Below are 15273 nucleotides of genomic sequence, written 5' to 3'. Positions count from 1 at the left end.
TTGCTGACGTCATCAAGCTTTTCTGCGCTCCTCGGATTCTAAAAATCGCTAAAAACGGGCTTCACTTGTCTCAATTGAGTTCCAATGGGGTCGCTGTGTCCATTTCTTTTACTGTCTATGGTTTAAATCCGCTCCGTTTGCGAACAGCGTCGTTCACGCGCATGAGAAGCTGTTCTCAGATCAGCGGGGACGCGCCGCGCGCCTCAGTCAGTCAGGTGACCAGAATCAGCTGATGCTCTGCAGACGGAACATGGCCGAGCTCTCAAAATACTGAGATGATGATGGGGCGACTGACAGCCAAAAGCTGTCCTTGAAGTCTCTCACTGCTGGATTCGTGAGATTTTGAGGTGAAGGAAAACATTTCCGAGGGTATTTGATAACAGGACACATTTAAGGTAAATCAATACTGTAAATGGCATTAGCAGAGATTCAGACTGTAAGTTGCTAGCACAGCAGCTAGCCTTGCATGGCAGCTGGTTGAGCAGTCACATACAAATGCATAAAACGGTAAAATAACATCTAATGACGGATCAAAAGTGCATTCAGGTGTATGTACCTATATTTGTAATCGTTTAGGATTTGAGGAAGGTCGATGTTATCGCATGTGCTGATGTTTCATTGGCACAACGTTTTAACTCTGAAAAGTTTCATCTCATTTCTCCAGCAAATGATTAAGTTAGTAGTTTTGTTTACACTTTGTATTATGTATAGAAGTAGCACCTGTTAGATATATTTAAATATTTAAATGTCTGGCTTTAAATAAATAAGGATTCATTTTTGATCAGAGGATTTTGAAGAAGATGAACACATTAGCATGCGTTTCAAAAGTTCTTACTATGGAAATAATATACTTTAAAAATATATAATTAGGTTCGAACTGCATGCAATGCTTTCAGATACTTAATTGCATGTTATTTACATCAAAATTAAAATGTATGCAAATTTTAATTTATGCAAAATTAAATTAATTAGAGTTCTTTTTGAATCATCTTTATATGTAATTTCGTAATTTCTTTTATTGTCTTTGAAATATGGTTAAGTGTACTGGCGAACGTACTGACAGTAATAAATATTAATGCAATTTTTATTTTAAACATTTATGTCATATTTGTACATATATTTGTAATTACACATATGTAATGATGAAGTTGAAATTTAATGCTTTTAAAATATATGAACTTAAATCTTCTGTCAAATAACACACTACAGTTAAAATTACAGTCAATTACTGTACATGTGCTCTAGTATGTTATAGTCACCACATCAAAATAAGTGTACTTCTTTAAAGCATGATAAAAAATATTATTAAAACATAATGGTTTAAAATGTACTTTAAAGTGCAGCTTTTAATTTGACATTATTACAAAAGTGTACCTTTTAAATGTGTACTTAAGTGTGTTAAGTACTTGAATGTGTACCTTTTTAAGTACAATTAAGTGGCCTTTTATTTGATTAAAATTACATCATGTGCAAGTACAGTTTTTAAATGTATGCTTTTAAGATTTGAAGTACACCGCACATTCAATACTATTAAGCACATTTCTTTTTCACCAGGAGCAGTCCTACACAAATTTTGAGATATAATCTTTATCTATTTATTTAATCTTGAGTTATGATGTCTCTCTATTAAACCAGCATGTCTAATTTTATGGAGAATGGCCCCAGTAATCATAATGGGGAGGCTGAGCAGGTGTGGGAGAGACCCTGGACGCTGGAGGAGATGCAGAAATCCAGCACAAACTGGTCACTGGCAGCCGATTCAGGGGTATGGGGTGGAATACATTCATATTTCATATATTCATACCGTAAGCACTTGCCACTGCGTTATACAGATGGATCTTTATTTGTATCTCTGCAGTTATTTCTTTTCCTGCAAGACTTCTCTCAAAGGATGTTGTCGAAGACACATGAGATTGAGAAACAGTTGGACAGTCTTATCCGGGACACTAAAGCCACAGACAGTCGCCTGCACACAGTGTTTAACGACTTTCTCATGCTGTCCAACACACAGTTCATTGAAAACGTATGTATTTTTTTCACGATTTTAGCTAAATGAGAATTCACTTTATATCACTTAATATTGTGGAGAGTTCATCAGCTTTTGATATTTATATTATTTATATATGTCATGTTTAATGTAACTCCCTTCAGATTAAAGCTTTAAATTCTTTATTAAGCATTTTTCTCACTTCATATTGAGAAGATTGTGAGATCTGATAAATTACAAGAAAAAAAGTAAAGGTGTAAACACAAACAGACACTGTTTATTGTGAAATCAGATGTATTTTTTTATTAGAGGGTTTATGACGAAGAGGTGGAAGACTCTGCACCAAAGCCAGAAACCATGGAGAAACAGCCTGAGCAGGTAGTGATTGGGAATGTTTCTCTGCTGTGGGTCATTCCCGTGATTTCATATAGTACGTTATAATGAAAATGTTAATGCCTGATAATGGTTTCAAGCATTCCTTTCCTTTCATGCATACTGTGTGTGAAGGAGAAGACAAGGGAACAGAAGGAAGCAGAACTTATTCCCAAAGTCCAAGAGGCCGTCAACTATGGTCTGAAGGTCCTGGAATCTGCTTTTGAACAGCTGGACATTAAAGCAGGAAACTCAGACTCTGAGGATGAGGAGACTCTGGAAAAAGTCGAGCCCATTTTGGAAGCAAAGGTAAATGTTTCCTTTAAGCACTTATTTGATTATCAGACAGTTATTATATACATGTAATTAGTGGTTTTTGGGTTAGTGCTGTTAAAATGAGCAAAAAAATTCACACTGAAAGAGGCACCTGAGCTATGCCTATGGGAATATCTTCACCACTTTTTCTGCCTAAATGTATTTTTATTGGTAGGACCTGTATGTGGACAGGCCTTTGCCATACTTGATTGGTTCCCAAGCATTTATGGATGAGGATGATGTTGGCCTGGGCGATTTATCCAGTGATGGTGAGATTTCCGATTCATAATCTTTATGATTTTCTTCCTCCTGTTTTAAGTTGCTTTTAACTCGTGTGTGTTTTATAGAAATGTCTATCGGGAGCGACAGAGACAGCGTGCTTGAGAGTGATGTTGAAGAAGGCGATGAGGTAAGAGATGATGATATGCACTTTTGCGTTTTTATGAATTGCGTCAATAACATTTTAAGAACTATGCAATATTTTATTTATTGAATGCATTTTTTTTTTAAAACATTTCAAAATTAAATATATTTCTATTATATTTATATACGTATAATCCTCCATTTGGATTAAATTCCAAAACAGTCGGATGAATACTCTGACCAGGATGAGGAAGTCCATGGCAACTTTAAGAAAGTAAGATTTAAAAACTCTATTTTGCTATTATGATGTTTTATTTATGGGTGACAAATTCACACTGCATTAAAAGTTTAAGAAAAAATCTGAATGTTAAATGTTGACTATATATATATATATATATATATATATATGTATATGTATATATGTATGTATGTATGTATGTGTGTATATATATATATATATATATATGTATATATATATAATATATATATATTATACATATATACATACATACATATTATATATATATATATATATATATATATATATATATATATTATATAGTATATATATAGTATATATATATATGTATATGTATATGTGTTTTATACTTATTTCTTAAATAGGCTAATTTCTTACATTTGAGATGTAGCTAATTAGACATTATATAACTGGAATATTTTAAAGCCTTATTTAGGTTCATTTATTCATCCCATAGAAGCCGTCTGTTGCTTGTTATGATGATGCTGATGAAGAGAACGAAGATGAAGATTCTGACATATTTGGAGGGTCTGATAAGGATGAAGATGAGCTCAGAAAGGTTAATAGCTTTGCATTTTCTTAGCACCTCTGACATACTTAGAAAATTAGTATTATGAGATATTATCATATTAAAATGTGTAAACAAAAAGCATTGAATTTCCTGCATCCCATGTCTTTCAGGACACTGGTCTGCCATCCTTTGCTGATGAACTAGCAGCTAGAATCAAGGGAGAGACTCCAAATAAGCCAGAAGCAGATCGCACATGTATGGTCACAAACAACACATGGATTTAATTGTTTTATTGTTTAACACATTTTCATCCTTCCGGTCAGTTTTCTTTCTCAAGTTCATCTGTGTGCATGCACTTGTTTGTTCTAAAGCGTTGTCATCAGGCCCATCCGTCACCCAGAAGAAGAGTAAAACAAAGAAAGAGCCAAAACCTCAGGGTATGAGCAACTGTGTGTTCACTTCATATAGCATGTGCTTATCAGATCATGCTGCCATATTGTGCAAAATGCACACTATTGTCGAAAGTACGGGGTCGGTATTTTTTTTTTTTTTCGGGGATTTTGAAAGAAGTCTCTTATGCTTATTTGATCAAAAATACAGTGAAAACATTTTACTATTTATTTTACTATTTTAATATATTTAATTTTTTTCTTGTCATAGCAAAGCTTTAATGCACAAATTGGATGCATTCTTTCTTTTTAGAAATAATAAATTCTAAATAATAATAATTATACTGACCCTAAACTTTTGTATAGTAGTAAATGTACATGTAAGAATCAGCAGATGACTATAAATGTTTTTTTTTTTTTAAATTGTTTTATTGTTTTAATTTTATTGTAAACAACTGCACTGTTATTTAGAGTTTTTGAAGCTTCTGGTATAGTTGTACCATAATTTCTTTTAGGACAGTGTAGGATATACTGTAGCTTGTAAAATAATGCCATATATTTTATGTTTATGTAATTACAGTGGAGGATGATCAGGATGAGATGTTCAAACCACCAAAAATGGAAGATGAGGAATATTCTCCATTTGGTGGAAAGGGTGGACTTTTTAGTGGAGGCAAAGGCCTGTTTGATGATGATGATGAGGTTGGTAAATAATAATGTCGTAATCATACAAAAGCGTACAAGTACAACTAGAAAAAGACATGGTAGTAATCTTTGAAAAGTCATTTCATTATATTTGTTCCTCAGGGAGATCTGTTTTCTGATGCACCCAAAACCGAGCCGATGGAAAAGACTGTAACCCAGGCAACAGGTAACTCCTCTCAGCTCTTATTCTGTTGCCCATGTCATGTCAGATGTAGGCCAGTCCTACTTGATATTTCAAACTTAGGATGCAAGCTCACATTCAGATGCATAGAATCAAGTCCCGGCCAACATTTTTTAATTTTTCAATAATCCATTTCACATTGATGTACATCACAGTACTTCCATTACATTACAGCTTTTATACTGATTTTGTCATTTGCGCAATACTGTAGTTAAATATGATCCATTGTTCCAGCCAACTGATTTCCTGCTTTTACTCCACAATCTCTTTCTTCTCACAAAAAAAATAATAATAATTTGAATTTTAATGTATTTCTATTTATTTATGTATTTTGTAAATAGCCATTTATAATTCCTGGTTGACTGAGAAAAATGTAATAATGATTTAATTTCTACTTATGGATTTTGTAAATGGCTATTTATAATTATTAAATTTTTACTTATTTATGTATTTCTTTAAATGGGCATTAAAATAATAACTGACTAAAAAAACAAACACCAACAACAAAAAAAATCAGTGTATTTATGTGTTTTATAAGTAGCCATTTAACAAATGTTGTGTCAGGATCTTTTTTTTTTTTCTATTATAATGACTTGATGGCTGCTCATAATCATTTTCTACTCACTTTTCTCTTTGTGCATTCTGAAACCCACCATGTGTTAACATATATAACTCATTTAATTACTAATCGTATCTTTTGCATTTGCTTTTGTAGAGCCTCTTAAAATTAAGAAAATACCCCCTGGCGCTGTCTCCATCTTTCCTGGTATGCATGAACTGCAATAAATTTGCATACTCGCACGCTATTTTGCATAAAAGTTTTCTGTAGTAACTAACAAGTAAGATATTTTCATGCCCCTTACCCACAGAAAACAAACTTTTTGGCTTACCAAATGATTCAGGTTCACTAGAGAGCAAAAACAGCAAGAGTCCAGTGAAGCCCAAAGTGCAGGCAGCTCCAAAACGTGCCTCGGTGGGAGGTGGGCTGTTTGATGATGAAGAGGACGAGGACGATTTCTTCAGTGGGAAGGCGCCTAACAAATCCACCCCTGGTAAATCTCTGACATTTGCACTGCAGTATGACAACTGACTGTCTTTTTGGGAAAACTTAAATGTGTGTCTTTGTGATCAGGACAAGTGAAGCAAATGCCAAAGAAGACTGTAGACCTGTTTGGAGAAGCTGATGAGGAGGATGATGATGATGATGAAGGCGGAACTATGTTCAGTTCAGCTCTTTCCCAACAGGACCAAAGAGCCGAGGGAGAGGAGGAGACACGTCCTCCGGAGAAAAAGGTCTGCTTTTTAATCACCATTATTTCATTATGTTCATTGTAATTGGTTGTATACAGTACTGAATGAGTTTGCTTGCAGCCTCCTGTTGGTGCCATTTCAATGTTTGGGCCCGGCACTAAAAATATACTGGAGGGTCTGAAGAAACGCCGGCCTTCCACCAGTGAAGAGTCTGCCAAGTCTGAAGAGGTAGAAGAATTTCAGTCTCTCTGTTGTATTAATATCTGCTGTGTTAATTGTTATTTATTATTTTTGCATTGTTTCTGCAGAGTGCACCTCCGCCTGAAGCAGTCAAATCTTCACCTGCTCTGGGAGCGTCTGAGAAAACGCATAACAAGAGTCTGTTCTCAGATGATGAAGACTCACAAGTACGACACTTGTTTTATAATCATGATACAGAGAGCCTATTCTCAGTTTTCCAGTGTATTTAAATTAGTAATGGCCCATATATTTAATATTCAAGTATTTTTGAAATGATTTCGCTGGTGATATAAAATTAAGCAACACTGTGAATATTGCAGTGATTACATACTATTATATATATGCAATTTTGCTTAACTTCATATAGTATATTAGTAAATCTTCTAAAGATTTGTAGCCAGTCATGAATTACAAGTATTAATTTTTAGGATAAAGGTACTTTGCAGGGAAAAAAGGTTTGATTCATTTCTGTGAATCATTATTTATTTAATTATCAAAAAATTGATTTAATTATCAGAAAATTGATCAAATTGATAACAGATGTTTTAGGGAACTAATGTGTGAGAAATATTAAAATTCATATCTTGATCATGTTCAAAATATTTGTTTTCGTTATATCACTCAACCTTAATTACAAGCTGACTCCTGATACTTGTCATTGATGTATTTGCTGTTCCGGTTCTTGTTTTAAAGCTATTCGCAAGTGAAACTACAAGTAAATCAAAGCCTACAACTCAGAACAAACCCAGTAAAGCTCCGCTCTCAATATTTGATGATGAAGAAGAAGAGGTGACGTTAAGCAGGCTTAATGTAAAGCGATAGTAATGTAGATATATTTTATGCTATGCAGTGGTTTTCAACAAGTCTGTTTTGAATTTTTTTTTAAGGACCTTTTTTCATCAACACCAAAGCCCAAGTCAGTTCAGGTCAAAAAAACATCTCTACAACCCAAGAAACCTGTATCCAGTTCACTCTTCAGCGATGATGAGGTATTTGTGTGTTCAATCCAGAGTAAAACAATTACAATACAGTCGATACAATATGTTCCTGTACAAAACCTTTATACAAAATTGTCATTTTATTTTGATGACATTTCTGTCTGTTCAGTCGATGATATCACATGACATGGCACAACATTTGCTTGTCTGTATATCAGGATCAGTGGATGAGCTCTAAGCCCAGCAAAGAGAGCCCGGAGGTGAAGCCCAGCGGAATGAAGTCGAGTGTTAGCGCCCCCTCCAGGCTACCCAGTGTCAAAACACCACAAAAGGATGGCCTGTTTGATGATGATGATTTGTTTTCAGCCACAAATGAGTCAAGGTGTGTGGATCTGTGATCAGTTAATGTACTAAAGTAGTGAGAGAAACAATAAATCATTATGCTGTAAAGTTTTTTTTTTTTTTTTTTGTCTGTCCTTGCAGTAAGAAGTCATCTCAGAGAGTATCTCTGCTGTTTGAAGATGAAGATGATGATGACAAAGAACCACTTTTTGGTTTCAAAACACCTGCAAATAAAACTCCTTCTGAAGCGAAGGTAAGTGTGGCTTACAAGTGTCCTTAGACTTTTTGGGCTACCTTTCAAAATTCGGTCTGTAAGATTTTTTAATGTTTTTGAAAGAAGTCTCATATGCTTAACAAAGGCTGCATTCCAGAGGTATATTGTGAAATATTATTACAATTGAACGTGTGTGGGTGTGTGTATATATATATATATATATATATGTATATATATATATATATATATATATATATATATATATATATATATATATCTATATATATATATATATATATATATATATATATATATATATACATATATTTACATACATACATACATACTACATACATACATATATATATATATATATATATATATATATATATATATATATATATATATATATATATATATATATATATATATATATATATATATATATATACACACATATACATACATACATATACACATATACATACATATATATATATATATACATACATATATATACATATATATACGTATATACGTATATATGTATATATGTATATATGTATATATATATATATATATATATATATATATGTATATATATGTTATACACATATACATATACATATACATGTCTATTATACACATACAAAAAAAAAAAAAAAAATACACATACATATACATATACATATACACATACACACATACATATACATATATACACATATATATATATATATATACACATACATACATATATATATATATATATATATATGTATATATATGTATGTATGTGTATGTATATATATATATATACATATGTATGTGTATTGTATGTGTATGTATATGTTCTACAGTCTATATACAGTATATATATATGTGTGTATATATATGTATATATGTGTGTATAAAACTACATGTAATATATTTTACAATGTAATTTATTCCTGTGATGCAAAGCTGTATTTTCAGCATCATTACTCCAGTTTTTCGTCAGTGTCACATGATCCTTCAGAAATCATTTTAAAATGCTGATTTGCTGCTCAAGAAACATTATTATCATATAATATCAAACAAATTATTATTTTATCAGTTCAAAAATAGTTGTGCTGCTTATTATTTTGGTGGAACTTGTGTTTTTTTTTTTTTTTTTTTTTTCCTTCGATTCTTTGATGAAAATAAAAAGTTCAAAAGAACAGCATTTAATTTGAAATCTTATAACTTTAAACATGTCTTTACTGACACTTTTAATCAATTTAATTTATTTTTGCTATATAAAAGTATTCATTCACAAAAACAAAACTTTTGAGTGATAGTGTATATTCCCAATCATTCATTATGCATTATTTGACACATACTTTATTTTTTTTTTTTTACTTAGCATCTACATCATTAATGTCAGCCAAGTTCTATCTACTATGTTTATATTAGTAGCTAAAAATAACTTTGTGTTTCAGGTTTCTGGTGCTCCCCCTCAGTTTGAATCTACGGAGGAGGAGAATGTGCCTAATGTAGCAAAAGACAAGACAGCAGAGGAGAAGAAGTCTGTGGAGAAGAAGCCTGTGGAATCCACTCCATCCTCTGACGACAGCACCGAGATTAAGAAGAAGCCAGTAGGAGCAGTGAGCCTTTTTGGTGGGATCGATGTATTAGCAGACAGGCAAGACACAAGTAAAGTGAGTAAAATGTTTACAAAATAATAAATAAATGATAATTTTTTTGAAAGAAGTTTTTTTTATGCTCACCAAGGCTGCATCCATCTGATAAAAAACAGTAAAATCAGTAATATTGTGAAATATTACAATTTAAAATAATTTTAATATAGTTTAAAATGTAATTTAATCCTGTGATAACAAAGCTGATTTTATAGCAGTCTTGAGTGTCACAAACCTAGAACATGTTCAAAAACATTTAAAAATCATTATCTTTTGACTGCTATTGTATATCATAAAAAGCAGTAAATATTGACACTTATGGTTTACACCTAAACATATGCTCACAAAAAAGGGTTAGAGAACTGGGGTCTATTCCACAGAAACAGACTAATAATCAAGAAGAGATTGCTGATGGTGACGAGCTGCAGAAGGAGGGCCCTCCACCCATGGAGAGTAAGGGGACCAAGGCCAAGAAAACAGCACTGAGTCTTTTTGATGATGAAGATGATGATGACGACTTTGAAGATATGAACAGTGATGAAATAATTCCTGCGCCTAAAACATCCAAATCAACAGAAAAGAATGCACTAAAGGTTAGTTGTTTCAGATATTTAGTGCTGTAAGTGTATGAAATTGAAAGACTTTAGGAATGTTATTTTTTGATTTTGCTTGCGATCTCAGGATCATGGGCCCCTGATGAAAGCACAGGCGTGTTCCAAGACGAGGAACTGCTTTTCAGTCACACCCAACAGAGAGACAACGATCCTGATGTAGACCTTTTTGGCACATCTCCTAAACCAGCTGTAAGTCTTTGCTATGATGTAATTCTATCTACACAGCTTTTAGACTTTTGCACGTCATGGTGACACAGAGGTTACTTACTGATGAAGGTATTTTATTTTACAGGTTGCGTCTCAGAGCTCTGTAAAACCAGTTGTCCCCACACTGTTCAGGGATGATGATGACGATGACCTCTTCACTTCAGCAAAGCCTAAAGCTCCTCCGGTACCGTTTGTTTCCCAAACTCGTACATTAATAAGTTTTTTGATTTTTTTTAATACTTTATAAATTCTTGTACTTTATTATCCACATACAGAAAGTACCTGAGAAGCCCAGCAAGCCTAAAACAAACGAAATGGACAAATCAACACTGACTTCAAGCAAGGTATACTCAGAAATAAATCTGCTTTGCTAATTGAATTCATCTTTATTCAACAACAGAATATTTTTGTGAAAACCACGTAGAGAATAGAGACGTAAAAATGTATTTATATCCATGTATTTACATTTTATTAAAGATGTAACTATGAATTATAATTATGTTATGAAGTAACTGAAAACTTTTTAATTTATTATTTTAATTTTATTAATTTACCACATATAAAACATTATTTGAGACATTTCCAGAACCTGTAAAAGTGGTTATTGGTTGACTTGTATGTAATTGATATTATTTAATCGCACAGGAGCCTACAAGTCTTCCAAAATCTAAAAAAACCTCCTCAAGGATTGGAGATCTTCAAGTAACGTTTTAAAAGAATTAAATCTCTATACTTTCTATGCTCCATTTCTCTCATTGTGAAAACAGTGTTTTCTCTTTTTCTATATGTTTTTACTTTGTCCTCCTGGCATGATCTTTCTCAGAAGTCAAAGAAAAGCTACAATCTTGCTTTATGACTCACCAATGCCTGTCAACAATCTATGTCTGCAAACCATATATATATATATTTATAAATGTCTGTTAACATTTTCACTGTTTCTGGTATACCAGAACATCTGTAGTGTTGCCATAACATTGTATATCTCTATGCCAATGCTGTAAACCATTACTGCATCAAAAGGAAACCGCTTGATGCAGTGCTCTGCATCTGGCAATGTGCTGTTGACAGTGTTTGCAAGGCAGCAGTGTATTGATATTTACCACATAACCAACAATTATGACATTGACTGACTTAATATTTGCATACTAAATTCTGATTTCTTTCTTGCTTCAGTTTAAACCATAAAGCCATATGACTTATTGACACAGACCTAAAACCTAGATTTTACTCTATTCACTATTCTGTTGCTGCCTTGCATGCACAGGCATGTTATAAGGAAATGCAAATCTGGTGTACTTCTAAAATAGTACAAACCTTCCTCTCTGAAAAAACATTTCCTCTCTGATCTTGGCATGTGAGCAAAGGGCACAGTGTGTATTGATTTTAAGTTTTGTCACCGATTTAAAGACCTGTTTGTTTCTTTCAGGCTAGCTTAGCTGTCAACCCTGCCAGCCTTCTGCCAGGCGCGGTGCCACGGATTCCAGGAGCTGTCAGCGTAATCCCTGGCCTGGCACCTGCCTCCCTCCCTGCAGCTGCCAAGCCGCTGCCAGCCAGAGATACCATCCCTGGTCCTCGGCCCTCCAGTGAGGGAGGGGTGAGCTTTGACTCGCCCGCTCAGGTCACCACGCTACAGAATGCTAACAAGGTAGGTCAGACTGCAGTATGTTTATCAAAATATCGGTCGTGTGCCATTGGAGTGAAAAATGCTGCTGTTGGTATAGTGTGGTGCTAATGTAACCATCACTTTAAGTTTTAGTTTACTAAAAGTTTGGGAATTTAGTGTAGGTTTAGTAAATGAAAACTTAATTCAAATTTTAGTCGCGATGCATAATGTTTAAACTTATAATCACAATCATTTTGTATTACTGATCATGATTGTTGTCTGTAGAAACAAATCAAGACAATATCAAATCAAACACATGGTTTATTTTCATCTAGTTTTCTGATTTATTAGTCACATAAATGATACGTTTGATTATCATACAAATATTACAGAATCTTAAATATTTCTGAAGCATTTTTTCATATATTTTTTTTAAACTTTTCAAAATCCTAAAAGTTTCTTTATCTTAATGTTTAAATTAGACTTTGAATAACAGATTTACAGCGTGACCCTATTGAACACCACTGTATGTGTGTGACAACTGTGCATTAAAACGTTCAGTTTAATCACTGTTCTATATTAATGTGCTGGATCAATAGACGCGCGCGCACACACACACACACACACACACACACACACACACACACACACACACACACACACATCGTTGATTGCCCGGAGCACAGAAACTTGCTCACGTGCCATAGGTTGCCGACCCTTGCTCCACATTATGAAAACAGGTAAAACCTTCTCTCAAAAGCTTTAAAAAAAGTGAATTTTTTTATTATTAATATATTCTAAATCATATTCATGTTTTTATATCAAAACAAACATAAAAGACTTTATTATGTCAGAGAGGTTGTATAAGTGCATTTATTCAGAAATCACAATCACAAACAATATAGTCAAAACCCATGATCTTTTACAGGTTATTACAGATTTATTACAGTTTGGGAATGTTTAGCAGTCTACATTACTATTTTCCACCCTTTTTCTCCTCTTATATTTGTTAAAGAAAATATAGACCGATTTTGGATATAGAGATTTTTTTTTTTTTTTACTACATTTACTAAATTTCTACAGTTTTTACTACATTACTACACTTTAGTCTTGTCAACGGTATTTTATGATGATTTAGTCATAGCTAGTGTTTAATGATGTCGATGTTGTCAGTGAATATTATTCTTTAGAATTTCTTTCTAACAAAACGAACACTAGTAGAATGTCCGAATCACTGGCTTTTTTCGACTGCAGGGACGGGCTAAAGGCGCAGTGCGACGGCGGCCACAGACAAGGGCAGCAAGACATATTGCAGCACAGGAATCTGAGGAAGCTGTTGGGGAAAGCACCTCTATACAAGCTGATGAAGCAGTTATGGCTGCTTCTCTCTCTACCTTGAACCCTGTTTCAGTGCGACCCTCAGCGCTCACTATACCTGTCAGCACCCCTGCTCCTGCCAAGAGCCCCGATGAAGCAGTCAGGCCAAAGAGATTTCTCGATCCTGGAGATGATCTGTTTGATTCAGATGATCTCTTTGCCACTAAGCCTGTTCCCTCCTCAAAACACAAAGTAAAAACCCCTGAGGAAGGCCGTAAGAAAGCCTCCAAAACAGAGGCCACCATACCCTCAAAGAAAGATCAGGCATCTTCTATTTTTGACAGCCATGAGGATGATCTTTTTGCCAAAGTGAAACCGAAGCCTGTCCAGAAAGCTAAACAAATGTCCTTCCTAGAAGATGATGATGATGATATTTTTGGAGCAGGAAGTAGTAAAAGTGCAGATCGTAAAAACTCCAAAGCACAGGCCAGCTCTGCAAAACCAGATGTTTTCAAGGTAAATATCACACATTTAGTTTAGTATTGCAATTTAATTGGGTAGAATTATGGAGTGGTATGACTGATTGTTATTTCCCTATTGACCATACAATTAATCGTTACAGGATGAAGTGAAAGAACCTCCCAAGGCCCAGAAGAAGCCCAAGGAAGTGTCTTTGGATGCAAGTTTGTTTGATGATGATGTTGATATTTTTGCTGATTTGACTAGCACCACAAAGCCAAAGGAGAAGAAAGCTAAGAAGAAATTGGAGGCAAAATCTATATTCGATGATGACATGGGTTAGTTATCTTTGCAAAACACTCTTCACTCTGATTGAGTGCGTGCATGCACAAAATACAGATTTTGCTTATGCACAAAAGTGTTCAGATTTGTAAAAACATGCATGCATTGTGTATGCATTGCGTACATGCCTTTTTTCCCAAAATAACCATATACTGCATGGAGCCTACTATGCCTTGTTTTACTAAGCATAACCTCAGATGCATAGAATTCCCATATGCATATTCAACATTGGTTTTGAAGGTAAATCTGCTCAACTTTAAACAATTGAGACACTCGGAAATGCTTGATTATTGGTATCTGCTTTCACCTCACAGATGATATCTTTTCGACTGGGACCACGAAACCAACGGTGAAGCCGTCCTCTAAGTCTAAGAAGAACCAGCCTGCCCAGGATCCCATCTCAACTGTGGAAACGGGCAGCAACATTTTCGATGATCCCCTGAACGCGTTTGGGGGAAACTGAGCCTCCTACATAACAGCTGTTTGTTTAACTCTGTAGCGATATTCATGGCCTAAATGTAGTTAGATGTATCTAACACTGTTTCTTACTAATTTAAACTCTTAATAGGTAACTTTTACAAAAAATTAAGAAGATTGTAAATCTATGTACATCTACTGCTATCTGTGAAGTCATCTGATTGGTAAATGATGTAGCGGTCATCAAATGGCATTGCCATTTGAAATGTTTTATGTGTCTTTTATTAGCACTTTAAACATTGGGTTGTCTGGTAATGTGTAAAAGAGGAGTGGATTAAGACTGGAGACATTCCTCTGACATTGTCAACTGTAAGGTTTCATTTTCCAGTGTTGTGCCATATCTCTTAACGTGTGCGCAAACAAGTGCTTTTGTTGTTGATGTTTTTATAACTTGAGCTGAAGTTTTCTCGTGTTGCATGTGAAATGATTTTTGGAAACTAAAGAAAATATATTTTATGAAACGTACTGATTTGAGTCTGAGTGCTTTTTGCAGAGGACCAAAGCATTGCTAAGCTAATCCCAGTGTGGA

General features: G+C 34.1%; 1 protein-coding gene across 1 annotated transcript; it reads left to right on the top strand.

Annotated features, from left to right (window-relative positions):
* The first annotated feature begins 154 nt into the window (after positions 1 to 154).
* LOC109050238 (WASH complex subunit 2-like) lies at positions 155 to 15209 on the top strand. The gene is given in 33 exon segments (XM_042768639.1): positions 155 to 395; positions 1636 to 1765; positions 1859 to 2023; positions 2297 to 2365; positions 2495 to 2668; positions 2850 to 2943; positions 3022 to 3083; positions 3258 to 3311; positions 3754 to 3855; positions 3978 to 4062; positions 4179 to 4244; positions 4777 to 4898; positions 5004 to 5067; positions 5798 to 5848; positions 5952 to 6134; positions 6215 to 6375; positions 6454 to 6561; positions 6642 to 6740; positions 7267 to 7362; positions 7461 to 7562; positions 7730 to 7893; positions 7995 to 8106; positions 9528 to 9746; positions 10106 to 10318; positions 10407 to 10425; positions 10428 to 10528; positions 10632 to 10730; positions 10822 to 10890; positions 11192 to 11248; positions 11973 to 12191; positions 13404 to 13982; positions 14089 to 14263; positions 14582 to 15209. Coding segments are annotated over 32 exon segments (4161 nt in total). The 5' UTR covers positions 155 to 395; position 1636; the 3' UTR covers positions 14731 to 15209.
* Positions 15210 to 15273: the final 64 nt, after the last annotated feature.

Source organism: Cyprinus carpio, chromosome A13 (assembly GCF_018340385.1).
Source record: "Cyprinus carpio isolate SPL01 chromosome A13, ASM1834038v1, whole genome shotgun sequence".
Lineage (NCBI taxonomy): Eukaryota > Metazoa > Chordata > Actinopteri > Cypriniformes > Cyprinidae > Cyprinus > Cyprinus carpio.
This window is presented reverse-complemented; position numbering and strand designations above follow the sequence as displayed.